Raw genomic sequence first — 26080 nt, 5'->3', positions numbered from 1 at the left:
AGAAATTGCAACCGGCTGCTGTTTTCAGAGGACTCAGCAGCTGGCAATGCCTTTGCTGTGATCTCCCTCCTCTTTTCGTTTCACTTTTTAGGAGCTTTAAGCCTTTCCCTGGCAATAAATTACAATAGCTGGTAGAGGAGGAGAGAATTTTAAGGCTTGTTCCCTTCTGGGGCCAAGGAAAATGCACATCCATCAGATCAGGCTTCGCAGTCCTAAATCTTTTCCCAGAGCTGGGGAACCAAGTCACCCCTTTCTGGGGGACTGTAGATCACTCCTCTCTTTCAAACAGAGCACTGGAGGCACTCGGAAGGTACCTCAACTTTACAGAAGTGCGGCTGAGAAAGGCTTGGGTTAGGCAACACCTAAGAGGGTTCAAACCTCACCTTTTTCTCAGGAAGACCTGAAACCTGTATTTCTTGCCTTTTAGGCTGGAGTCACGAGCCTTTGTAGGTAAGGCTTCATGATTTACCTACTTAAATGGAGGCAGCAATGATGCACTCCCCAGGGAGAGGAAACTCCCGAGGAATGGTTTTGTGTATTTTATCCGAGAAGCATTAATGCTGTTTACACTATCAGATTTATTTACTGTGGGAAAAAAAAATCTTTGTAAATTCGAAGTGTTTATTATTGCTAAAGACTTCTTCTGTTTGGCTCGGTGGCTGCTCACTGGATACATTTCAATTCCTGTCCTTTGCTGAGCAGCTGCCCTTTCTGCCCGCTGCCCAGCCTGCAAAGCTATACGAGGGTTTTGCAGAAGTCTGTCCCTAAGGGCAAGTGGCCACAAAGAACCCCATCTGCTTCCCAGGAGGATTTAGGGAGGAAAAAGCCCTTCAACTCTGGTGTGAGTCCGGTCAGAGCAAATCCGTTACAGACACTGGGATGCTGCAGTGAGTCAGGCTGGATAAACTGGGGGCCAGGTGACCTGAGCCTTTCCTGCCCCTTTGTGCCTGGCATTGCAGAAGGAACATCAGTTTGTGCTTCGCTCGCATTTTGGCCCCTTCAGGACTTCTCCAAGGGCTCTCTCCTCGAAGCTCGTGGCGATGAGCACAGTGACAGCCCCAAGCGAGGGTTTGGCTTTGCTGCCATTACCTTCACAAGCAACACTCTGCCCTTGGCTGGAAGGGGGGTGTCCCACGTCAGCTGTTAGGATGGCTGGAGTGCCCAGGGCTGCTCCTAGGGGCTTGTCCCAGTGGCCACAGTGGGCCGGCACCTTTGTGCCTGTGACCTTCAGAGCAATGGGGGGGTACGTGGCCCGCTGCAGAACTGCGGCTTCACCCTGAAGCCGTGTGTAACACAAGCAACCTGGGCAAAGGGACATGCTGATGGCAGCCTCATCGCTTCTGCTTGGGCTTAACAGAAACCAAAAACCCACGGCACGCGTGAGCGCTGGGAGATGCTGGGGCGGGGTGGGTGGGTGACACCCGCAGGCACTGAGAGGGTGCTGGGTGAGGCTGCATGGGGTGACTTTCAAACATAGTGGGACAGGGCTGGGCTGGCCGGGGGGCAGCCAGGAAAGCTCCCTGGGGTGGGGGGCTCACAGAGCGGCCGAGAGCAATGGGACCCCCGGAGCGTGTCGGTCCAACCACCCACTCCGAGTCGGGACTCGGAGTGGGGGAGAAGAAAACAACTCCAGAAGAAGGAAAAGCAACTGTGGATGAAAGGCTGAGCGGGCAGGGCAGGAAGGACGGCGGGCCACCGCCGGCTGCCTGCTGCTCCCGCAGCGGCGGGCACGGGACCGCCGGCCGGATGGGTGGGCGGATGGATGGAGGGATGGATGGAGGGATGGAGGGATGGAGGGATGCCCTTCCCGGGGGGCGGCCCCCTCTCCCCTCCCCTCCCGCCGGGCCGGGCGGTGGCTCCGCTCCCCCCCGCGGGGCCGCTCCCCGCCCCCGCCCCGCCGCCGCATTTAACGGGGCGCGCGGCCGCCGCCGGCCCGTCCCGTCCCGTCCCGCCGCTTCCCGGCCATGGCGCGCCCGCCGCTGCCGCTGCTGCTGGCGCTGCCGCTGCTGCTGGCGCTGGGCCCCGCCGCCGCCGCCAAGTCCCCGTACCAGCAGGTCCTGCAGCACAGCCGGCTCCGCGGCCGGCAGCACGGGTAAGCGCGGCCAGCGGCCGCCCCGGGGGGGAGGACGACTTTTCTCCCCCGAGACCTGCACAGATCCCGGCGGGAAGGGGCGGCCCCGCGGTCCCCGCGCCCTGGCCGGCGGGCCCGTTGTGCGGGTGCGGAGCGCCGGCGGGCCCCGGGCGGTGCGGGGCAGGGCACAGCTCGGTGCGGGGCAGCGCGGCTCGGTGCGGGGCAGGGCACAGCTCGGTGCGGGGCAGCGCGGCTCGGTGCGGGGCAACACAGCTCGGGGCAGGGCACAGCTCGGTGCGGGGCAGGGCACGAGCCTCGGTGCGGGGCAGCGCGGCTCGGTCCTGCCGCGGGGGCCTGCCCCGGTGCTGGCGGCTCCGTTGCCGGCTTCTCCCTCCTTCCCCCCTCGGATAAGCACTTGTTCTTTCATCCCCAGTAACGTTTCCCTTTCCTCTCTGGTTAACTTTCCTCCTTTCTTTTAAGATGCTTAATATTGCATATGTCCTTTTAGACCCCAATCAGTCTCTCCCCCTTAAGGAAAAAGGGGAGGGAAAAATCCCCAGATTCTAAACAGTTAAACATTTTGTGGAAGGAATTCTCATTTTCATGAATTTATAGAAAAAGAAAGAAAATTGGCTCAACAGCAGAGGAGTGTCTCTGTGGAGTAAGGACCAACTTACTCTTTGAGTGGAACCCTCAGTAAGTCTTGCAAGTTTTTTGTGACAAAAGTGATCACTTACCTACTCATAAACGTTCTGAGATAAGGGATACCCCAAAAATGCACGTAGACCTCTCTGGCTAGATGGACGCTATGTTATGGACTGAGTAGTTTGAGTCTTCTTTGGCAGGTAGAAAACTAACCCAATGTGAATCTTCTTCCCACTGTTTTTTAAAACTTACTGGGAATTAGGAGGGGTGAAGGGACGATAGACCTTCCTGCTGGCTTCCAGCTCTCAGGGTGGTGACATTGATGGAGCTGTAGCTTCCATTTAAATGGATTGCTGCAGGCAGGGTCATGAAATGCTTTAAATGGACCCCCAAGACTTAAATCTTGCGGTTTGCTAAGTTATCTGGCAGGGATCCAGGTCCGTATTTGTGAGAAGGGGTATGCTGTTCGTATGTCTAACCAGGTACAGAATGCAACAGGCAAATTCTGAGCTGGTGTTATTTGTAAAATCTCAGTGACAAAAGAATTACAGTGATTCACGTACACACACAGTGAGTCTTGCTACTAATCTCTGCATTAACTGAAACTAAGTAAATACCCAGTTCTGCCGATAGCCCCGAGACTGAAGTTTGCTCAGGCGTGGTAAGTTAGTGCAGTCCTGGTGTAAATCGGTGCGCTCACCTCTGCGGTGAGAAGCCTGTTACTCCCTGTACAATCCATAGAGGAACAGGCTAAGATGTGGCTGTGGTCCATGCTGGTTCCTGAGATCTGTGGAAGATGCAAGGAATTCGTACGCCAGGGTTTCCAGATGAAGTTATGCTGAGATAAACCCAGCGTAGCTGACCACAGCGCTGTGCTCGCTGATCCCTTTCTGATGGAGAGATCCATTCACACCAAGCTGATTTTTAAACATTAACTGAATTTTGAATGTTGATCAGTGACATGCCAGAGAGATACAGCAGGACAAAATCAGCCAAAAAGATCTTGGATGTGAGATGTGACATTTCAGTTGCAAGAGGGAGCTCAGGAGGGATGTGCAACCAGGACTGCCACCCTTTCTGCTGTGAGCATCCCCCCACACCATCAATGCTCCTATTGAGTCGAGAGCGAGTTGGGTGGCAGCGCTTGGCTCTGCAGCAAAACTTGTACACCTTAATTAACTTTTTTTTTTAAGTGAATCAATTCAGGTCCAGGAGAGGAGATAAGAAGTATATAAGGAACATGAATATCTGAGGATGAAAACCTAGGAGCTCTGTCCCCAAACCCACCTGCTTGTGTTGGCGCGGTGTGATGTGGGGGAGCTCCATGGATGCAGTCATGGCAGGTAGCTGGGGCCAGATGGTGAGTCCTGCTCGCCTCTGCCCCTTCCCGAAGGGCAGCCCCTGCCCCAGCAGCTCCCAGATGCAGCCTGCCAAGTGGAAGGTTTCAGCTGAAGGGGAACAATAGGCAGTTTTATCCTCGAGTCAGCGTGGCTGGCTGGGAACGGCATGGCAGAGGTGGTGAACTCCAACGAGGAGAGGGGAGAGTGTTGACAAATTCATTTTAAGCCCGACTGGGCAAAGGACCAGAACACGCACCACGGGGAGCCGCTACTACAGCCTGCCTGCGGGAATCATTGATAACACGGCCCTGGGGGGGGATTTTTCCACATTAAGGAAAAACTGGGAAGAAGTTTTCCCTCATAAGTCAGGGAGGGAGCTGCAGCCCCGAGCAGGGAGGAGGGGAACACAGCAGCGCGGGTTTGACGCTGTCCTGAAGGCACAAGGGTTTTCTTGGCAGGCTGCTCCCGGGGATATGGGGGAAGTGATCAAACAAGTCCTTCAGTAGCCAGGCTTGTCAAGATGAATATTAGAGGGATTGTCCACTGCCGTCAGCCAGACGCTGAAATCGAGGCAAGGTTTGGAATTTCGATGTAATTGGAACCATACTTTGGCGCGGCGGGGCTGGGTAGCCGAGGTGGGCTGAGTCAGAGAGCACAGACGTCTCTCTGAGCGATGATTTGGCGTGGAAATTACTGAGCCCGGGCCAGTCTGCATCAGCTGAAAGTTTGGCTTTGTGATTTCTAACTTTTATTAGTAGATTCTTTCTCCTTGTCCCTTGCCTTGTGTGTAGAAAGGGAATGAAATGCTTTCATGCAGAAACAAAACTACCATTAGTGGATATGGCAGTAACCTAATTCCCCCAGGTCCCACGGGCCCTCACTTTCCCCCCGGGGCAGGACGAAGGTGCCAGGGCCACGTGGGGTCGGATCCTGCCTCCACAGGGCCCTGTGGCAGCCACATCAACAAAGGCTCATTGAAGGCAAGCCAAGCTCCTGCTGAGACTGGCGCTGGAGTTAGCCAACATATAGGAGACCCTCACGTTAATTCATGCTAATGATGAGCAGGCTGGCCCGTTTTGGAGAAAGCCAAATTTGGGACACTGGTGAAAAGCAAGTAGGGCCACAGGAAGACTTGGTGGTCAAGCTGCAAACTCTGCTTTTGTTAATTTTGGTAGGGAACAGGGCAGTGTCTCGGTCAAACTCAGCATGAAACAGGCTGCTGTCTGTTTTCCTAAACAGATCAACAAGACCTTTACAACAGCATCTCCAGGCCCCATCCGGAGCTCCATTTGTGCAAATGAAAGCTCTGCCCTGGACAGTGCAGAGCACTCCTAATGGGCTGAAGTGGTGATTTATGTATTTTGTTTAATTATTTGTTTTCCCTCATCTGCCTGGCAGCCAATACTGCGCATACTTTCAGTGTTGCTGTCGCGACTGGGGCATGGTGTGGCTGTTGGGAATCCAGCCTCAGTTGGGCTGAGCATCCTCAGCTTGCTGGGGCATTTGCTACACCTCTGGCTTAAGCCCAGTGGCAGGCAGCAGCCTCGCAATCCAGATCCCTAAATCATATTTCATGTGCTGAACGTGCATTGCCCACATCTGTGGCCAGGGCTGCTGGCCACAAACCACAGGGGGGGTGAGCCAGGCTGAGCGGGGAAATGCTGTGCTGGCCAAACCGGCAGCTAGGAAACTCCCAACTCCTCTTTGACCATATCTTTGCTCGCAGTGATACCACTTCTTAGAAAGCTGAAAGGCTGCAGTCAGCTCTCCGTGGGGTTAGTCACACACGTAATGCCAGCCGTCTGCTTTTCTGGTTGAGAAGGAGCTCTTGGTGCCCTCTGGGCTCTTGATCTGTGCTGTCATACCTGGTGTGTTGAAACCGGAGTGGGAAGTGCCACTGCTCATTTTCCCCGTCAGCATCCATGTCCAGAATCAGCTGAGTCTATCGTGCAGCAGAAGTACCCGTTCTGGTTTTGGTGCAAGTCCATCTATAGGTGATAAATACCTGTTCTTCTTTATGTCCTAAATGATGACATAATGGGGGGTTTGGGGAAGGATTTGAATTACTGCAAAACTTTTTCAGGTTTTAATTGGGATCCCAAATTGCAAGTAGCTGTTCACCATGGAAATGCGAACAGTATTATTGTAAAAAGTATTATTTTAAACTTAATTTCTTTGTATTTTGGTGAGAGGTGGAACATGGAGCAGGGCCAAGAATTTGCACTCAGTGAAGAAAAAGATGCCCTGGCAGAGTGAAGAGAGCTGTCTTTCACTGCTTCCTCCACTTCATGACAGTCATTATACACTCAGACTGAGCGAGCTGACTTAGAGCTATCAAAGTTTCCTCCCTTGCCACGCAGCAGGGCTTTTCAGGCACTGTCAGGTGGGGTCTGGCTCCATCTTGGGGGCTGGCACCGAAAGGAGGGAGGCTTACAGGACCCTCTTGTGCTTTGTCGTTACCCGTAGCCCCAACGTGTGTGCGGTGCAGAAGCTGATCGGCACAAACAGGAAATACTTCACCAACTGCAAGCAGTGGTACCAGAGGAAGATCTGTGGCAAGTCGACGTAAGTACCTGAGCGCCAGCGAGGGTCTCCCCAAAAACCCCGTTGCAGAGGTGGGTGCTGGGTGGGAAAAGCAGACGGTGTGACAGACACGGGATGCTACAGCCCATGGTGCGGGTTTAACATGCATGTGTGTTAAGAATTGTTCTAGCCTTTTTCTCCCTAAGAAATATTTGTGTTTTTCTCAAATAGAAACATGATCCTAAAACACTTAGATGTTAAGAATGGAAAGCACCGTGTAAATACAAACCCTGATGGTTTATTCTAATTGCATTTCAAGATATACTTATACAGCTCTCAGTGCTATAATGAAGTGCGTACCAGATGTTTTCTAGTACTTAACTGTGTCTCTCTCCATGCTAGGCTCAATGCTGCCTAGATTAAAACTAAAAGGGGGAGTGCAGAAAGGCAACCCAGAGCTGACGGATATTGGAGAGAACATAAAACTCATCTACATATGTTTGCTTTGGAAGGGAAAACAGAAATAAGGGGAAAGAGGTGTCAGTTTTAGCCAACACTCTCTGATGACTCCACCAGGAAAGTTAATTAGACTTGCAGTCCCATTCCACGTCTAAGATTGCAAACAATAATATTCAAGTAGCTGTTGCATAAAGTATCTGTGTAAGCAGCCTCAGGACATTCTTTTGAAAGATGTAGTCAGCGGATAATTAAGGATATGCATGCTTGACTATCTGCCAGGCTGTAGATCAGGAGTGGAGAATCTTTTCCTTTGGTGTAAGGCCAAACTGGGCTTTCAGACACGTTCGCATGCACCACCAAAGATGCCCTGAACACTGCTGGCCCTGGGGAGCAGAGCTGTGGGCCAGGTCTGATCCTGGCTCCGCAGGGTCAAGAACAAACAGCAGACGATCGTCTCAGGTGTTTCTGACATGGTCCAATGTAAATTTTATATAGATCTATAGGAACATGCTGTTCTTTACTGCAGGTTAAATAAATTCTGTTTCCGTAGTCAACAGCAGACTTTGAGATCTTGAATGGTGGTAAACTATTGTTTTTATTTTGGTTGCCTTCGTTGGTTTAGCTGGGGTGGCTGGCCGTTGGGATTCGTTTTGCATGTCCGGTGTTGGTATGGTGAGGAGGGAGGCAAAGCAGGAGCCATCACCGTGCGTGGCTTTTGGCCTTTCATCGTGCTACCCATGAATTCGTTTAGAAGAGGGAAATTCTGTACTTCAGGAGGATGTGTTTCAGGATGTACCATACAGTGAGCATGTATAGCGGTTTCCCTTACATCCAGTTGTCTTTACAGAAAGAAAAAAATAAATAAAAAATGGAGAGGCAAGATTGTAAAAACAAACCAGCCCCCTCTCCTTAATTCTACAGAACCACCAAATCTGGAAAGACTTCATTTGGGTGATTAGAGTTCAGGCTCTCATCTTGGCCCAATGGTGTCTTTTTTGACATAAAATGGATAAGATTATGGCATGGCAATATGGTATCATCATTGCCTCTTCTGATAACGGAGTAGCACGTTAGGTCTCCAAAGAAAACATGACTCAGCTGTGGCTGTGGGACAGCTTTGCTATTATGGTCACTGAAGGGCAAAGTGATCCGGCCACAGATTTCTTCAGCTCTGAAACGAGTGAGAAGCTAACCTCATGTAACCCAAGTGTGCAGCTGCATTTGGCAGAAACAAGCTCATCTGCTTATCTCCAGAAAAAGGTGGAACAACTGGCATCTGGCAGTATTTAATTGTTTCATTTGAGGAGATGGGGTGATCTCTTCTAACCTCATTTTCTCTACTTTTACCCAAGTGTCTAATCCAATGATACATTGCTGAGAGAAAAGCACACAGAGCGTTAACCTGCCTGTTAACCTATGAGATAATGTTCCCATTATAAATGGAATTTGCTCACTATTCTTTACTTTGCATCATCTCCACAATGGGTGTTATTGTCTTCTTCTCTCTCCTTAGTCATTTTTGAGCCTGGGCCCTACTTTGCCCTTTAGCAGTGCTTATGCAGAACAAAAGACACATGCCTTGACTCAGATTTTCTGGAGGACCCTGGGACAGCTCTGATTACAAATGTTTGTTGGTGGTGGCCCCCACTGGACGTGGTGTTCCTGCATATGGAAGCAATCAGGAGTCATTTGGGCCACGAAGGACGTGATGCATTACGCTGCAGCAGTCAAATTCTTAAACCAGTGTCAGGGGCCTGATGCTGTGCTGTGCTCAGTGCATCAGTTCCCAAGAGAGGATGTGGGCACAGTTAATGCTGCACAGCGCAAACCCTCAAAACTGACCTGGTGTGTGGGACTGAGCTGGTCCATGAGAGGTTTTGAGAATACCAGATGCCTTTAAATCCCAGAAAGAGTCAGGATTTGGCATGTTCATCAGCATAACTGGGTGGATCCAGGCTGTGCTTGGGATCTGTAGTCAGATGTCCTCTCCTGAAGTGGTGTGCTTGGTCCTCTTGTTGGCAAGGGGATCCACTCCACCAGCCCGAGGGGTCAGTGGAGCTGGATAAGCATGGCCATTTCCTCCTCCTAAAAGGTTTTCCCCACCTGTGAGAAGAGCAGTTCTGGGATAGAAGACGCTTGACCCATCTCACCTACTTCATGTTTGACCTGGCTGTTATTCTCCTGATTAGCCTAAAGGGTCAGCGGTGCCACAAGTTGGATGTGTGTTGCAGGTGCAGATACCTGGCTTGTGAAAGATAGTTTTGGCTGCTTTGATTTCTTCTTTTTTCCTGCTCTGAGCACTGTTTCAAACAGGTGGGAGGGAGGCAGGTTGGTCAGTGAGAGCCAGGTACTGTGGAGAAGCAAAGTTGAGCTCCTGCAGGGTTGACTCAGAGCGGAGAGGTTCAACCACTAGTGAGGAAGGCAGAAGAGTTGCCACAAGCCTGCAGCATAACTTCAGTCCTTCTTGGATGGTTGCATCCTGCATCAGGAGACACAGAGCGACTGGAACAGCAAGGAAAGCCGGCTCGGAAAACGCGGATGTGCCTGGTCTTTAGTTTTGCGTCCAGGTGCATCACCTTTCGGGCGCTGCTCTGGGCTCACAGCCGAGAGCTCTCATGGGCACCCCGGGGTGCAGCAGGCGCTGTGCTGAGTTGCTCCGTAGCTGTTACCACCAACAAATAGGTTATGGCCGTAAGGCAGAGGCTTGGTGCTGAGGCTTTGCAGGCTTCATCAGCAGCATCTGCTGCTCCCCAGGGGTGGAGTGGTGGGCTGGGGCTGGATGTGCGCGATGGAAATTTCAACTCATGCATCAGAAGAGGACTCTTACCTCTTTATCTGTTTTTTTTAATTTGTTTTTCTTTTTGCTGAAGTATTGGCTCACACGGTTAGGGAGAAATTAGATAGAGGATTTATGTACATTTTTTATCGTTGCTGATGAGGTGAGATAAGGCAGTTGGCAAGAAATCTGACACTGCTTTGATTTTAATGAGCACTGAAACAAGATTGTTTTGGTAATTAAGTAATTTTCCACTGTTGGTTGTTCCAAAGCCAAAGATATAGTTTACTTAGAATATATTCTCATTGTTGTGCCTGTGTTTTTTATATTTTTCTACTTCCCTTATGCACAGGACTCATTCTTGAACACATCCCCACATCCTTGTTTGTCTTGAGAATGAAAAGACAGCTTATATAAATCTGGGATTTGATTATTTTTTGAGGAATAACTAGTGGCAATAAGTTGTCTCTTAATATGTTCCTTTTTTTTTTGCATTTAAATTAACTTTCCTTTTCTTGTCTGATGTACTTTCCTCAGTTCAGGAAAAAAAAAATATTACTCTCTGGCAGTTATTTTACAAAAACAAAACATATGGGTTTTATTACAGGAAATTATTACAAATGGATCTTTATTCACTAATATATGCCTAAGCTTGTTTTTATTACCTTAAGAAATGCACTTAAAATTTAATTTCAGATCCTAAGAATGCAACAGCAGTGAAACAATGACTAATAAAAGCCAGGGAGCTTGCTTCTGCACTCAGATACAGATAGATTTTAAGAAATACAGTGTTTCAAAAGCAGCGGCTGAAAAATTATAGATTTGACTCGAAATTACTCAATGAGGAGGTCAGGAAATTGTGGTCAGAGGTGTTGCAGAGTGGATGACAAATGCTTTTTGTGTGAGGGTATTGCTTATTTAACCCACATCGCTGGAATCCGCTCTGTCCCGGTGTAGTGGTCTGTAGCTGCTGAGCAGACACCGGGAACAGGGATGGACTTGGCATCTCCAAGGGCTTTTGTGCAGAGCCCACCGTGTGGTGCGGTGCCTGGGAGGTGTTCAGTGTTTTCTCCTGTGAGCTGTTTGCCCCCGGCTGTGTAAGAGAGATACTCCTCCCTGGGCAGCAGGCTGTGGCTCTGACCCAGCTGGAGAAGGACATGTCAAAGGAGGAGCCTTCCTCCCACATGGATGTGTAGGGTACCATAGCATCAAGATGCAGAGTCCTGCAAATGAGGGAGAGCAGCCTTCAGCCACGGCTGTGCTGCTCTTCCCTGAGGGCTGGAGGCGGCTGCAGGACCAGCTGGGAGGATGCCCAGCCCTGAGCCACCCCTTGAATGGTGCCTACGTGCCTTTGGGGGGGCTGGGGTCTCTTGTGCTTCCTCCAAGTCCACCAACCATGGCAGGGCAAATGGCTGAAGCTGAAGCTGTTTTTTACAATCCTCATCTCTGGCTCCTTGTAGGTACAAACACTTTGCCGAGCACCTCTGTGTTCACCTGGCCCTTTGCAGAAATTTTCTGGTACTCAACTCAAAATGCTGGCATGCAAAATGCATACCAGATGGTGCTGGTAGGTCACCTTCAGTGGGTGAGTGGGATTGGGAGCTTGAAGGAGCCCCTGCCCGGGTGGAGCTAGCCCCATTACTGGCCTCGGTGCTTTTTGCCATTAGCTTCCCTCATGTGGTGGTGCTGGAGATGCCCACGAACCCACCGAGAAGCAGGCGGTGTGGTCCCTCCATCCCCTGCCGATGCCCTCCCTTCCCGGCAGGCGCCTGGCTGCTGGGGCAGCCCTGAGCTGGCGAGCCCTGTGTGCTGCAGGCTGTGTGCCTCAGCGGCCTGCCCCTTCGTCACAGCTCATTAATCTCCGATCGATCTATAAATAAGCTTTTTAAAGCCTACATCAGCACTCGGGAATTATTTATGCTGAACTTTGGAATGATTTCTCTTTAATCAGCTCTTCGTCTTTGATTACGGGTCTGAACCAAGGGAACCGTCTAGACTGGATTTAGTTTCTAGGGTGAAAAAAAGAAAAATTGGAGGTAGGGGAGGGAAGTGGCAGTGGGAGAAAGTGTATGTTTCTAATGAACATGAGATGGAGGGGCTGGGGAAAGCGGAGCAGCAGGGTGTTAAGATCTCCAGTAGTCAAAGAAAGGGATTGCTTTAGGCAAACTCATTCCCACATGGAATATATAATGTCTAGACAATCAGTCTGGGTTTGCTTTGTAATTCTCTTAGGAAATCGTGACACAGAATTTATTTGCTTCTGTCACAGAAAAGCAGGTATTTGTTTCACTTACTGGCTCTTAATTACCCTGAAGAATTCCCTCTTAAACCCCAGGCATTTCCACTGTTTGTTAACAGTGTTAAAATTATGACAAATATCTGAAGCTCAAGGATTTTCCTTTCTCTTTGAGTGAGTGTGCTGAGGCTCAGCGATACAGCATCCTGCTTGTCTTGAATCCAGCCGGGAGCACAGAGGAAACCCTTGGCTTTGGGAGGAACACCTATTCCCTTGCTGGCTTCCCCATCGATCAGATGTCCTTGCTCCTTCCACACCAAGCATATGAGCAATAGGTGAAAGAGTCCCCTGTGAAAAATAAACAGGCAACTTCTGGATTTTTTTTGTTTCCTTTCCCTTTTTTTGTTTTTCCCCCTGTTAATATCAAAATGTGTTCCCTCAAGCGGCCAGCTTTGAGGATCAGATGGCTTTTGTTTCCCATTGAGCTGCAGGTGACAGACACAACGTGCAGGCAGCTCTCACTTATCTGGGGTCTGCAAATCTGCAGGATGGCCCCGTTTCCCCAGGATGGGGTCTCTGCCCCCTTTGGTTTTGCTGGGGGACAGTGCTTAGTCAGCGCAGCAGTTTGCTGCCAGCCAGAAGCAGCAGGATGCTTGCGGGGATGTACCCGGCATCAGCAGAGGCGGTTGTGCTGCGGTACTGCCCAGGGTGCCCATGGATGCACATGCCACCGCTGGGGAAGTTTGTCCTTGCAGGGCTCATCCCATGCCCTTGTGCCAGTGCATCCAAGACCAGGGATGCTCCTTCCCCTCCAGGTCTGTCTTGTGGATTTTGCCATAAGTATGCAAATAATTTCTGGTGGTGGTCAAGAATGGGGTGAAATGAAGGGAAAACTGGCCGGTTAGGTGAAGCAGCCATGCTGGCATCGCAGTGTGTTGCCCAAAAAGCGATCAGGCGCGACAGCAGCAGTCAGCCAGGGAGATCCCCAGATCCCACAAATGAACCAGCACTTGCAGTGTCTTGCATAGGTTGTCTGTTGGGACCATGGCATTGGTTTCCATCCACTGTTTCTACGAAGTCTCCTGGAAAGTGGTTTTGAAAAGAAATCATGTCTGCTTTTGTTCTGTGGGGAAACTGGCAACATGCAGCCCTGAAGGAGATAAAAATTGTAGTTTGTCTTTTGTTCAAGTCTATATGTGTGATGAAGCGTCTGCTTAGAAATGTCACCAAATGTGGATGGATGCAGAACTATAGCAAATAGAGAAAAAGCAGTGAGACACCGTCAGTTAATCTGCCATATCCATCTCTTATTCCAGAGTAATCAGTTACGAGTGCTGTCCTGGATATGAAAAAGTTCCTGGAGAAAAAGGCTGCCCAGCTGGTAAAAATATGTTTTTAGACTTCTTAAAATTATACAGCTGCCTAGTAAAGGGAAACGTTAGAAAATTACTCAAAGTGGATTTGATTTTTTGCAATTTGTGCGTACTATTGCCGTGAAAAAGTCAATGGCAAATGCAGAGCACCAGCTGAGTGCCAGATCAGCTCCAAAGCATGCAAAATGTTCCAGACAACTTAAAACCTTGGATATAATTAAAGCTTAATCAAGCATGGGAGGGCCATAGGGAACTACTTATTCCAACAAGTAATATAGTTGTTGGAAATGCAATACAAAGGAACGACAGAGTGGCAGACAGCACTGCCAATCTCTGCTCATTTTTATTTTGGCAAGCATGAGGTTAGAAAAAATTGCGTTTAGGAGAAAATACAGTTCAGCCACTGGTGGGAGTTGGGAGGGAATTAACTGGGTTTATTGAAGAAAGACGTATTTTGCTTTTGCTTTCTGAACACTTCCTTCCACAAAAGCTTGATGCCACCCAGTTAACCACCTGGGCTGGAGTAGATGGGCCATGGAGACTGAGACCAGCAGTGAGCTGCCAGCTCCGAACACCAAAAACCTGAGTATAAACAAGGATTGGGTGAAAGCCGTGAACATCTTTGCTTGCCTAAATTCACATCCATATAAATCCAGAGTAACACCACTGAAACCTGCAGTGATGCGGGAGACCCTGGATTACACTGTTATAGTTGAGGCTAGAGCTGTCTGGCTATGATTATTTATTATCTAATTAATGAACAGATACGAGTTCCTTGACATGCTTCATTTCCACGAGCGTTCTCAACAGCAGCTCTGCTGTAATTCAGCGCAGTGTGGGCAGGATGAATGTGTTGGGAACATAACCTTCTCTTCTTTCAGCGCTGCCGCTTTCAAACATCTATGAAACCCTGGGAGTTGTCGGGTCTGCCACCACGCAGCTCTACTCTGACCGGTCTAACCTAAGGCCAGAAATCGAAGGACCTGGAAGTTTTACAATTTTTGCCCCGAGTAATGAGGCCTGGGCGTCCTTACCTGCTGTAAGATAGAATTCCTCTTCTTTCATCTCTTTCTCTGGCTTTCTGTAGTGGAGATCCAGCACTGCAGGGGTCTGGATCTAGCCCTATCCAGCAGAAGAGACACAGTCCTGATATAGGAAGGACTGTGAATTTCCAAGATGGGAATCACTGTACTGGTCCACCAGGTCCAGGGCTTTGTTTCTGAAAGAGCCCAACACTAGAGAGATGTGGATGCTCTCCAGCAGGTAGATTTGGAAATCACCTCAGTCAGTTCTCCCTGCCTCCTTACCATTAGAGATTGCATTAAGACCTGTAACAAGAGACTTTCCAACCATTTCACTTTTTCTAGTTGACCATGACTTTACCACTCTGGTTGTTCTTAATAATTTTTACAAGTAGCCAGTCCCAGCTGGAGCCTTGGAAAACCTTCAGCCTTGTGCATCAATGTGTTCTATGCTCAGTCACATACACATTTCCTTTACATTGGTTTTGATTTTCTCACTCTGTGTCTTGTGAAATTTCCGCTCCTGGAATTGCCACTGCTGTCCTGCTGGTGCTGCCATCCTAGTGGGGCATCGCTGTGAACAGGAGAGAGTCCTGACTGTACAACCCCTACCCAGTTACATCCCATATTTAAATCACTTGTCCATAAATATGGAAGAACAGCTACTGGGGCAGGGAGGAGGAATTTTTTTTTTTTGGCTAACCCCACTGCCAAGCCTCTACCCAAAACCTGCACCAGAAGAGCCCCTTGCAGGGATGACACTGTTGGGGAAGGTCTGCTGGTGCGTTTGTCCTTGGCCATGAGCGATGCCTTTTGTTGCCTTACTGCTCATTTCGAGGCAGTGACCCCACACTGGAGCTTGCTGCCATCATCCCTTCATCTGCCAAGGATGAGGGGCTGCTGTTGTAAGGCAAAAGACAAAGATTTATGAAAGTTAAGAGCTCTTAATTTGCACAGATGGCATAAAGCGGAATACATCACTTAATATGCATGCACACACACACCCCCCTGGATGCAGCCAGACCTCCTGGCTCTCTCTAACAACTTGCCTAATTGCACTCAGCACTGAAAAATTAATTTTTCTGATTTTCAGGAAACTCTAGATTCCTTAGTCAGTAACGTTAACATTGAGCTGCTCAACGCCCTCCGCTACCACATGGTGAACAAACGGGTCCTCACAGACGATCTGAAACATGGGACAACGCTTAACTCAATGTACCAGGACCTGCCTATCCAGATTCACCACTATCCCAATGGGGTAAGACATTCGCATTAAACCTGCCCGCAGCATGCTTGCTTTGCTGCTGCCTTGCACTTTCTACACTGTCCTTGGAGCTCCGGGACTCTGTAGCACCTAGGCTGACAACTGCTGATGTAGGATACATATTTAGAAGGAGCTTGAAAAGAATATTTACAAGCAGGCAGTTCCATTGCTGCTGTTGCAGGGAAGTTGCCCCCGTTGCCCTATAAGAGTATGCTTGCCCAAGCATTGGTTCTTGCATATTTTCTTAGTCTTGATGATTCAGGGTAGAAAAACCCCACTGATTATCTTCAAAGCTCTTTAAACATGAAATGATTCAAACATTCTTGATAGAAAATTCTCACTCTTTGTGCTGCTTTTTGAGGAAACCACATTTCTGCTCCTGCTGATTCCATATTATAGCACTGGCTGCGTTTGAAATAGAAAACCAGCAGAGGCTGCTTTACCTTCTTGTTTTAGTGCACATAACGCCCCGTGGCTCTTTCCCTCTGCAGATTGTGACAGTGAACTGTGCCCGGCTGTTGAAAGCTGACCACCACGCCACCAACGGAGTGGTTCACGTCATCGACAAAGTCATCGCTACCACTACTAACAGCATTCAGCAGATCATTGAGACCGAGGAAAGCCTGGAAACTCTTCGGGTGAGTCCAGCCCGTGTGTGCTCCAGGGCTCCTTAAAGATGTTCAAACATCCCACTCCCAGTGAATTGTCAGGAGGAGCCTGCCAGCCTGTAGGTGCCGTGGCTCTAAAGCTGCTGATAAAATCCTCACGCCAGTGTAGCTGATTTTGCTTTAAGAAGAGAAGTGTTTGCTATCAGCACAGGTAGGGTTTTGCGAGAATAATTGTCACCCTGCTATTGCTGTCAGTAAAGAGGCATCCACTGAGTCTGTCTCCTCACTCTTCTATGGGAGTCTTAGCCTAAGGAGATACTAACTGCTCAGATCTGATGAGTACCAGTTTATTTGCCTTGATATTTGCCAAGTTAAGGAACAACTTAAAAACCACAGGGGTTTTGCAGGGAGCCAGCTGTGGGTTCTGCTCTGAATTATTGACAGGGAGTACTGTGACCCTTTCCAGGCACATCAGGGTATTCAAACTAGCTGTCAGTCTTGCCAAAAAAGGGCTCTTGTACTCACATTTCTGGAACACAAGAGAACCATGGGGCTGGGTCAAATTTATAAAGGGACCAAACTGCTGAAAGAAGCTATTCAGAATTTTTTGTAAGTCCTCTGAAATTATAAAAGCCTTAATAAATCTGGCCTTTAGTGTATGCCTGGACAAAGCTGCTGACCTCTGTGTAATGGCTGAACGTTTTACCCTCTCTCCTCATTCCTCTGAAGGCTGCTGTGGCTGCTTCTGACCTCAACAGCTTACTGGAAAGCGAAGGGCAGTACACGCTCTTGGCTCCAACCAACGAAGCCTTTGAGAAGATCCCACGAGAAACACTGAACAGGATCCTGGGGGACCCAGAAGCCCTGAGGGGTAAGTGCTTGTTTACTGAGCCCCTTGAGAGACTGAAGAGTATTTTTCAGTTCTTCTATATTCCTTCTCGAGGACATCTGAATGGCTCCTCAATACACTCTGACAACAGCTGCAGTAAACAGATTTGACAGACTCCAGCTTTTTAAACTGGACAGCCCAAACTTCTTTGGATGTAGATATGGTAGATGTGTAGACATGGCCAAGAGTCGTATCCAGATATGGAGAGGGGAGCTGAAGCAGTCCCTTTTCCAAGTTTTCCTTTAGCACTCCTGTATGTGATGGTGATTGCTATCAATCCAGCAAGCCGCAAGAAAACTAATAACTAATCAATGCAACTACCCCTGAAAAATGTGTCGCATAACCACACAAAACCTTTTGAAGTTGACAAAGGTGTGTAAAAGTTATTCTTTTTAGGCACTTGATTTCACAGGCTGCTGAATTAAAATCAGCACAATTGCACAATTTAAAATGACTGCACATCTTTTGGAGTAGAGCCCCGTACAATACAGTACAGGCGGCCCTTGCCACTGAACAGGATCCCTAAAAGCTGCAATAATTTCATAGTTGATTTTTGCAGCTCCCCAAGACACTCGCCTCTCTTCCAGACCTGCTGAACCATCACATCCTGAAGTCAGCCATGTGTGCTGAGGCCATCATTGCTGGCCTGACGATGGAGACTCTGGAAGGAACCACCTTGGACGTGGGCTGCAGCGGGGAAGAGCTGACCCTCAATGGGAAGCCCATCATTGCCAACAAGGATGTCCTGGCAACCAACGGCGTCGTACATTTTGTTAATGAGCTGCTGATCCCAGACTCGGGTACTGGTGCCTCTCTGCATCCGTTCTGTTGCCTTTGTTCTGTCTATTTTGTCAAGGAAATATTGGATTTAGAGGGTGTAGTGACGGCTGGATTGCCTTTAATGCAAGGTTACTATGTGTTGCTTTTCTTTTCAGCTAAGACCCTGTTTGAGTTGGCACAAGAATCTGAAGTTTCCAAGTCTATGGACTTTTTCAGACAAGCTGGTCTCAGTTCCCATCTAACTGGCAGTGAGCGAGTGACCCTCCTTGCCCCGGTGAACGATGTGTTCAAAGGTAAACTGGGGGAGTAAATCTCTTCCTGCCATCGGTTTGGGCCGCAGATCTCCCTCAGACAGCCCTCAGCCAAGTTTCAGTGCACACGTATGCATGTGCTCCCTCAGATGCCTCAGCTATAGGCAGTGGCATCTAGCTTTACAGTGACGAACTGGTGTGGGTAATACTCTGTATCTGGACTTTTTTTAGTGTCTCAGTGGTCATTTTAAGTCAATCACTTAAGTTCTTTCCGTACCTTTCGCTGCAGATGGACTCCCCGTTGTTGACAGTAACATGAAAAATTTGCTTCTGAACCACATTGTTAAAGACCAGCTCTCCTCTAAATATCTTTACCATGGACAGAAACTACAGACGCTGGGTGACAAGGAACTGAGAGTTTTTGTGTACCGCAATGTAAGTTCTTGCAGTGTGTGGTGCTCTCTGTGGCTGAATGATGCTTGATGTCTGCAGTGTTTTGGCTGTCATGTAAAAAGTGTAACTGAGCTTTGTGGAAAGTATAAAAATCTCTTTTGAAGCAAGTACGAATAAAATATTTTTGTCTGCAATTCTGTTTTTGCAGAACCTGTGCATTGAAAATGCATGCATTGCTGCCCATGACAAGAGAGGAAGGTTTGGGACCCTCTTTAGTGTGGACAAAATGTTGACTCCACCGTCTGGCTCAGTGATGGATGTTCTCAAGGCAGACCATCGCTTCAGGTGACCTTTCTGCTCTTCCTCAGTGCTAGTCAGGACTGGAAGAGCTGCCAAAGCAGTTTCTGTTTATTATGGGTCGTAGTCATGACTATATTTGGGTTTTTTTAAATAGAAAGAGCATCCAAAACCATGGTCTTATCCCTAAATTATAGGGAATGAGACTTCAAATAACCCTTCAATGAATTGTGAGCCAAGAGTGTGTGGTCCCCCTCTGTACAGTAAGAAGCTGGCTCCAAAGCCATCTGTGCCCATCACAGCCACTGTGGCCTGACCGGTCTGTCTCCTCACTACCATTTGGTGCCCAAGGAGTCAGCATTCCCAGGTTGATTTGCCACATTCTGGTTGGACCTCACAGGCTCATTTCCTACCTAATCAACTTTTTGGTTAATTGATTTGCTGAACCACAACAGGATTTTGCAATTCTCACTTCACAGCTCTCTTTTGAACGCAACGTGCAATTGCTCAAAGACCAACCAAAGTCGTTTCTAGTGACGCATTTGACATGTGTTTTGCAGTACGCTGGTGGCTGCAATCCAGTCTGCTGGTCTAACGGAGAACTTGAACAGGCCAGGTACCTTCACAGTGTTTGCTCCAACAAACGAAGCTTTCCGAGCCATGCCCCAAGGGGAACTGAACAAACTAATGGGTGAGCGTTTTTAGAGCATTTAGATGAACAGCTGCCATGTGTTGTTGGCGTGATACGAGGAGAACTGGCTATGTTTCCCTGCTGTATCTCATTCTTTGACCTTCTCTGTTGGAAGCATGGGCTTCCTACACAACTGATTTGGATAAGCCCCATCCAGCAGAAAGCCGAGGATGCATAGAGGGGCACTGAACCCTCAGACAAAAGTGTGAATGCAGGTTTCTATTTCCCTTGTGCTTGGAAGACATGCTTGCTATAAACTTACCATGACTTTAATTTGGCTGTGCTGGCTGGTGTAAAGAAGATAACTCTAAGGTGTTTCTAGAGAAACCGATCAAGTCTCTGCCTTTCTCAGGGATGAATGAAGTGAGAATGTGGCTGTCAACCACGTAGGATCAGGGTGTCTCAAGTAAGTTTTGCAAATGGAAAACATGGTCCACGTTCAGCCTCCAGTTACACTGTATGAAATTTAAGTAGTAAAAGGATGGAGCTGTTGCTCCATCTATGTGTACGTGGACAAAGCAGGATGTCCAGCCTGATCCTTAGAAGACAGCAAATATTCCAGTTAGCACAGGCAAAGACCAATATCCTGAAAAGCACAGGCGTGCAGGCTGGGTGTGGAAAAAAGCACGGGAATGTTTAATAACACTCTTCTGGGTAAGCAGCACGATCTTTTATTTTGTTCATGTTGAAAACTGTCTGTGGTTGGAAACAATGTCAGGTATTCGACTGTAATGTCTTCTTGGAATTAAAGCCCAACCAAACATTGACATCATAATTTGGGAAGCATCTGCCCACGGTAGCTGGCTATCCTTTTAAGTGCAGGGATGAGGAACTGGTACTATTAGACTGCACATCCAGTCTAGTGCTTAATATATAAATATTTCAGAACTGTTTTGCAGCTATTGTAAATGGCTGCAGGAGTGAAGTATCCCAGATGTGGACACTTCGGATGTTCTTTTTTCACACAAATATTTAGCTTATGCCCCTGACGAAGAAGTGAATCATGCTGGTGAGGACGTGCAGTGTGAACTGTGGCCACCCTAGAAAAACTCTTAAATGGGAAAAAAGCTCACAGTGTATTCATATGGGGGCACTGAAAGAAAAAATCCCCCTTGCTGAGGGAGCTGCTGTGGGTTTGTAGATGGAGGCCACCTTTTGCACTAGCTGGTCCCCGTTGCCTGTCTGTGGGTGTTATCAGTGACACTGCATCCTCTAAATGGGTAAATGGAGGGGGGCTGCTGGCCCATGCTGTGCACGTCACTGCCTCTTCTGGAAAATAGATGGCAAAGGGGAAGCATCTTATCTTCCTAAAATCTGTTTCAAAGCACAGCTAGATGGGTAGAGACTCAGTGGGGTGGGGATCAGGCCAGCAGTCTGTGATCTCTTAGTGACATTTCTCCTGCACTTTTCCCCTTCCTACTCAGGAATCCTGCAGTTTCAGCCGTGAACATTATTGCCAAGTGACACCGGTGTTGGTGACAGTATCGACATTTGCAAATACCAGAGCGCTCTAGCTGCTTCCTTATTTCACATGGGTCTCCCCCCCACCCCTAGACTTCCTTGGGAAGTGAAAGCAGCAACAGAAACGGGTTCCTGCTGTGCACAGTGAGAACAAGGGACTGAAAACCCAAGAGAGAGGGGTTTCATGTATAGGGCAGCTTTGGTACACACCTAGGTGGGACATCAGAGGAATGTCCTTCTGGACTTGCTGGGATCCTCACCTGCCTGGGCAGGAATGGCCTCAGTGCCCTAACCAGCTCCAACCAAGGTCCTGCTGCCTGTTTTTTTTTTCAATTTTACATTGTTCCCTTGCACTTTCAGGAAACCACAGTATTTTCCATGTAGTTTCATTCTCCCACGTGAAGTATGGGAAGCAAGCACTGATGCTGTTTTGCAAATGTAAATGTTTTTTCTTCCCCCAGGTAATGCCAAGGAGCTTGCCAACATCCTCAAGTTCCATGTGGCTGATGAGATCCTGGTGAGCGGCGCGGTTGGTGCCCTGGTGAGGCTGAAGTCCATGCAGGGGGATAAATTGGAAGTCAGCGTGGTGAGTCGCCTGGGATGGGTTCTCATGTGTTCAGCTGTCCATGCCGAGGACCAAAGTATGTCTGTGCTCATCTGGGTGGTGTGGGAACCTCTTCTAAATGTGTGCACAGCCCCCCCAAACAGTGTTTTCTGCCTGTAGTGGAGGGACTGTTGCCATGTGCTCAATCCAACAAGCTGGCAGTCTTGAAATGTGGTTTGCTTCAGCTTTCTCCCCAGAAGACCGATTGTAAATGATTTCCAGGAGCTGTTATAAATTTAACCCTAAGTCACAAGGGAAAAAGCATAAATAAATTAAACAAATAGCTTGTTCAGCTAACACATCTTTTTTAGTGTAACAAAAATGATCTCTGCATGGGCTCCCTTAGCGCAGCAGGATTTATTTACATATACAATTTCATTTCACAAATTCTGGACTACAGTAAGAGAATGTAGGATCCTTTATTGAAGAAGAAAATATATTTCAGAAAATAAATAACCATGATCCACTCTGTGCATAAGGAAGAAAATGCAGGACAAAAAGGGAAAGGCCGGTGTTTCCAGGCACATTGAGTTGGCCAACTTGCACGCTAGACTCTTCTTGTGTCCAGGCTCGATCTGCCCTCTCCCGATGCCACCTCCACCATCCCTCCTGGGGCAAGCAGCAGTGCCTGGTGTCACCAGGGAGCTGGTGGATGTGCCCTGCTGCCATGGGACAGCGCTCCCAGCCAGCGCACCGAGAAAGTCCGTGCTCCAAAGCCTGCCAGCCACTCCAGGACAAACTGCTCAGGCTATAATTTGGTTTTATGTTCTCCTTAATTGGCAAGAGGAATGAAAATGCCTACAGCCATCAAGTAAATGAATGAATGCAAAGTGAGGGCTTTTCTAAATAAAACTGGAAACCACTGATGACAAAATTTTCTCATTTACTACTTTTTATTTACTATTTTTTAATATTTTTTTCTTTTCCTGAACAGAAAAACAACGTAATACATATCAACAAGGAGCCTGTTGCTGAAAGCGATATCATGGCCACAAATGGTGTGATTTATGCTGTGAACTCCGTCTTACAGCCACAGGGTAGGTCCGTGGTTAGAAATATCTTGAGCCACACCATGACAGCAAAGCTGCTTCGGGAGGGAGTAGTGACACATGGCAATTGCTTCAGTTTATTGAGGAGGATTACTCGGTTATGGGATTTTCAGTAGATAATAGTGGCAGGAAGCAGCCTGTGTGCTTTGAAGAGTATTTCAGTGCTACCTGTGTCCTTCCCTTAGCTTCAAGGCCCCAAGAAAGAGGTGACGAGCCTGCAGATCCTGCATTAGAAATCTTCAAACAGGCATCTGCGTTATCCAAGGTAAAAGACAAAAAATCTCTCACTGTAGAAGTACTGAAATTACATTTTGGTAATAATGATTGGAAGATAATGTCACATTCAGACTTTGACTTCCACAGAGTGAGCATATGTGTTTCATGGAATGACCAATCCTCTCTTCTTGCATGATTTAATTATATAAGAAATAATAGATTTTGCAACATGAAGCCTACACTTTGCAGCACACTGTGAATGTAACCTTGGCACGGTACAATACATATCAACTTCCAGTAATGAAGCTGGAATTCATCCATAGGTTTTGGAGACTAGGGATAAATGTATTGACGTGCACACAGTTCTTAGAGCTGTCAGACATTTGTGGCTTTTATGCCAACGTTGTATTTTCTTTCCGTGCAGGTTTCTCAGAGGAATCCTCGACTAGGTAAGAGAACTTCTCGATCTTGTTTCTAATTCCCATCGCATGTCCCTGTCCCTTCAATAAAGGTTTATTCTGTTGTCTTGCTCCAAACAAGGTGTAGCATAACCAGGAGGGGAGGGGACGGGGGGATGCCATGTGTCTGTCCCACGCAACTCGTTCTTCTCCTCAGCAGCACCCGTCTACTCCCGGTTACTGGCGAGAATGAAGGAGAACTCGGGTGGGTTCTGAGCCGCGTCGTGAGCAACCGCAGTCAGCGCCTCGGCCTCATCCACTCCGGCTGACAGCTAAAGAGAAGGATGGAATCATTTTTCAAAACCAAATATCACCCTTAAATTTATTTTTGTTTCCAATGAAATGGATAGGAAAAATGAAAAGCCATATATATATGTATATATTTTATGACCATTTTTATTTGGTTTTGACCTTAAAGTTCCCAGACTGAAGATAGGTTTTGTGTTTGTTTTTTTTTTGTTAACGTAGTCCCTAATCTGCAGGTTTTTAACATAGCCAGTTTTGGGCTTGATGCGTACATACAAGGGCAGGTGCTTAATTCTGCCCTGGTTCAGGAGCTCAGCGAGATGCTCAGAGCTCACCTTGGTGCTGTCTCACTGGGGCAGAGCGAAAGGGGCTGAATTCAAGCCCCTTTTCCAGGCTCCCAGTGGTGCCTGCTGGCACTGCAAACCCTAGGCTCCCCAAGCAGGAGGCCAGGCACGTTCTCTTTGAACCCCCACTCCAAACCAGTGCCAGAACTGGGATATTTTGGTCAGAATGCAGGAATTGTGTATGTTCAGATTTCTGAGCAAATACATCACCTAGGGCCAACTGTATGGCTGGGCGAACAGCGATTGCTTTGGAGGAATAAATTTGTTGAATTAATTAACCATTACCCAAGCAAATTTTTTTCCTGTGTTTTGGGGTTTTTTTAGTTGTGTTTTTTTGTTGGTTTTTTTTTTTCAAACAAGCATGTGTTTCCTTCTTCCCTTGTGTTTTAAGTCTTCCATGAAATTCTGAATTGAAGGCTTTTAACAAAAGCCTCTCTATTGACATTGAGGAAACTGCATAATTATAAGCTATGGTTTGAACTGTTCTCTTTTTTTTTTTTAATTTGGTTTTGTTTATGCCTATGGGTTTTAACTGTGCTGTGTTTTGTTCATGAGAAATGAGAGTTCTCCCTGGCTGAAGCCTTCCAGCAGATGATTCATTTTTAATAATGGTTGTTTTTTAATAAAAATTAAAAATAAAATCAAAAATATAAATATGACAAGTAACAATAATGCTTGTTTGGTTTTTTGTTTGGTCTGAATTGCCTGATGGCACAGTTTGACTAGCTGGGAAGGAGGGGTGTCAGATTTGCCTGGATCAGTATTAACAGGTCGGATAGTGACTAGAGTGGAAAGGCAAAGCATTTCTCCCCTCTTATCCCGGCCTGTCATCATTTTTTTGGCAGTACTTCCATGAGCAGTCAGTGTCACACGCTTCAAGGAGTGCAGAGCAGCTGAGCACATCCCTCCTGCTGGATGCTCAGCCCCCCTTACCCACTGCTGGAGCCCAGTGCTCCATGCCTTGATGCCCACACACTTATTTACCTCGTCAGGGCTCTATACTCACTCCCCAGTCAGTTATTACCTTGGTGAAACCCAGGATTACAAGGCAAAAAAAAAAAAAAAAAAAAAAAAAAGGTATCAAGTGCAGAATACAGAAAACCCAGATTGTTTTGGTTGCTCTGTCTGAGACACACGCTGGTAGTTTTCCTTCTTTTAAAAGCCCAAATCAAATTCCCATATGCTGTAAGCCATCTGCATAACTCCAATGTGTGAAAAATAATGAAGCTCTTCTTTTATTTCCTTTCCCCAGTCTCCCATCTCATCTTTTTATTTTTTGGCATGATATAATCCTGTTATTTAAGGCTAGAGTGGTGACAGAAAACCCTTTGAGCTACCTATTCCCAGCAGCTCAAGAAATAAGAGTTGTATCAGGGGATTAGCTCCTGGGGGAAGCTCAGCTTTTTGCAATTAGAATAATTAATTACTAACTCCTACAAAAGCCTGAGAGAGGGAAAAGCACTTTGCATCTTGCTCAGTAGTAGCACATGCAATTGTAAGGATAGAGTCTTGCTTTTTTGTTTGTTTGTTTGTTTTAGGTTTCTTTTGTTTTGTTTTATTTTTTCCTCCCTTTCCTTGATGCTTCGTGGCTAAGTGATATAAAGTCTTTCAGAATGTGGAAAGCAGGTGTGATTCTCATCTAGGTGAGTGCTCCTTGCTTGTACCTTCTAGGTGTCTGGCCTGGTGACAAAGTGTTTCTTTCTGAAATGAAACCACTTGAGTAGATGGCAGTAGGGGAAATTTTGCTTAGGCATGCTCAGTAACTAGAAGAAGTGCCATCTGCTGGGAGAGCAGCTTTCATCTCCTGGGAACAGCCCTGGCTTTCCAATGGGTGGTTCATGAGTGGTGTTGGGGCTGGTGGTGACGCAGCGATGATCTTCGTGTTTTTCATACGGCCTGACTTTGCTTGCCTCGCTTGGAGGGGCATGCCAGGCTTATGAGTCCCAGTAGCATCACAGTAGATTCCTTTTTTTTTTCCTTTCTCCTGTTACTTATTCTCCCTGGTCCCCTGAAGTGCTCCCTCCTTTTCTCCTTCTGATGTCTGCTCCGTTCTCTGAGCTGCTGTGGGGTTCCAGCAGCAGCTC

At 47.7% G+C, this 26080-nt stretch overlaps 1 protein-coding gene across 2 annotated transcripts; it reads left to right on the top strand.

Moving 5' to 3' along the window:
- Positions 1–1916: 1916 nt before the first annotated feature.
- On the top strand, positions 1917–24668 carry TGFBI (transforming growth factor beta induced). Of its 2 annotated transcripts, none has more exons than XM_055718488.1 (17): positions 1917–2092; positions 6523–6621; positions 13367–13431; positions 14305–14462; positions 15539–15703; positions 16201–16347; positions 17047–17188; positions 17794–18006; positions 18142–18279; positions 18527–18672; positions 18839–18975; positions 19488–19618; positions 21541–21665; positions 22618–22720; positions 22918–22997; positions 23373–23397; positions 23567–24668. In XM_055718488.1, the coding sequence occupies exons 1-17, from the start codon at positions 1965–1967 to the stop codon at positions 23620–23622; spliced, it is 2058 nt and encodes a 685-aa protein (XP_055574463.1). In that variant the 5' UTR covers positions 1917–1964; the 3' UTR covers positions 23623–24668. The 2 variants fall into 2 exon arrangements, with proteins under 2 accessions (XP_055574463.1, XP_055574462.1); XM_055718487.1 differs by having other exon boundaries at positions 23564–24668.
- The last annotated feature ends 1412 nt before the right edge of the window (positions 24669–26080 follow it).

Source organism: Falco cherrug, chromosome 8, assembly GCF_023634085.1.
Source record: "Falco cherrug isolate bFalChe1 chromosome 8, bFalChe1.pri, whole genome shotgun sequence".
Taxonomy (NCBI): domain Eukaryota; kingdom Metazoa; phylum Chordata; class Aves; order Falconiformes; family Falconidae; genus Falco; species Falco cherrug.
The sequence above is the reverse complement of the archived record's forward strand: the minus strand, read 5'-3'. Positions and strand labels throughout refer to the sequence as shown.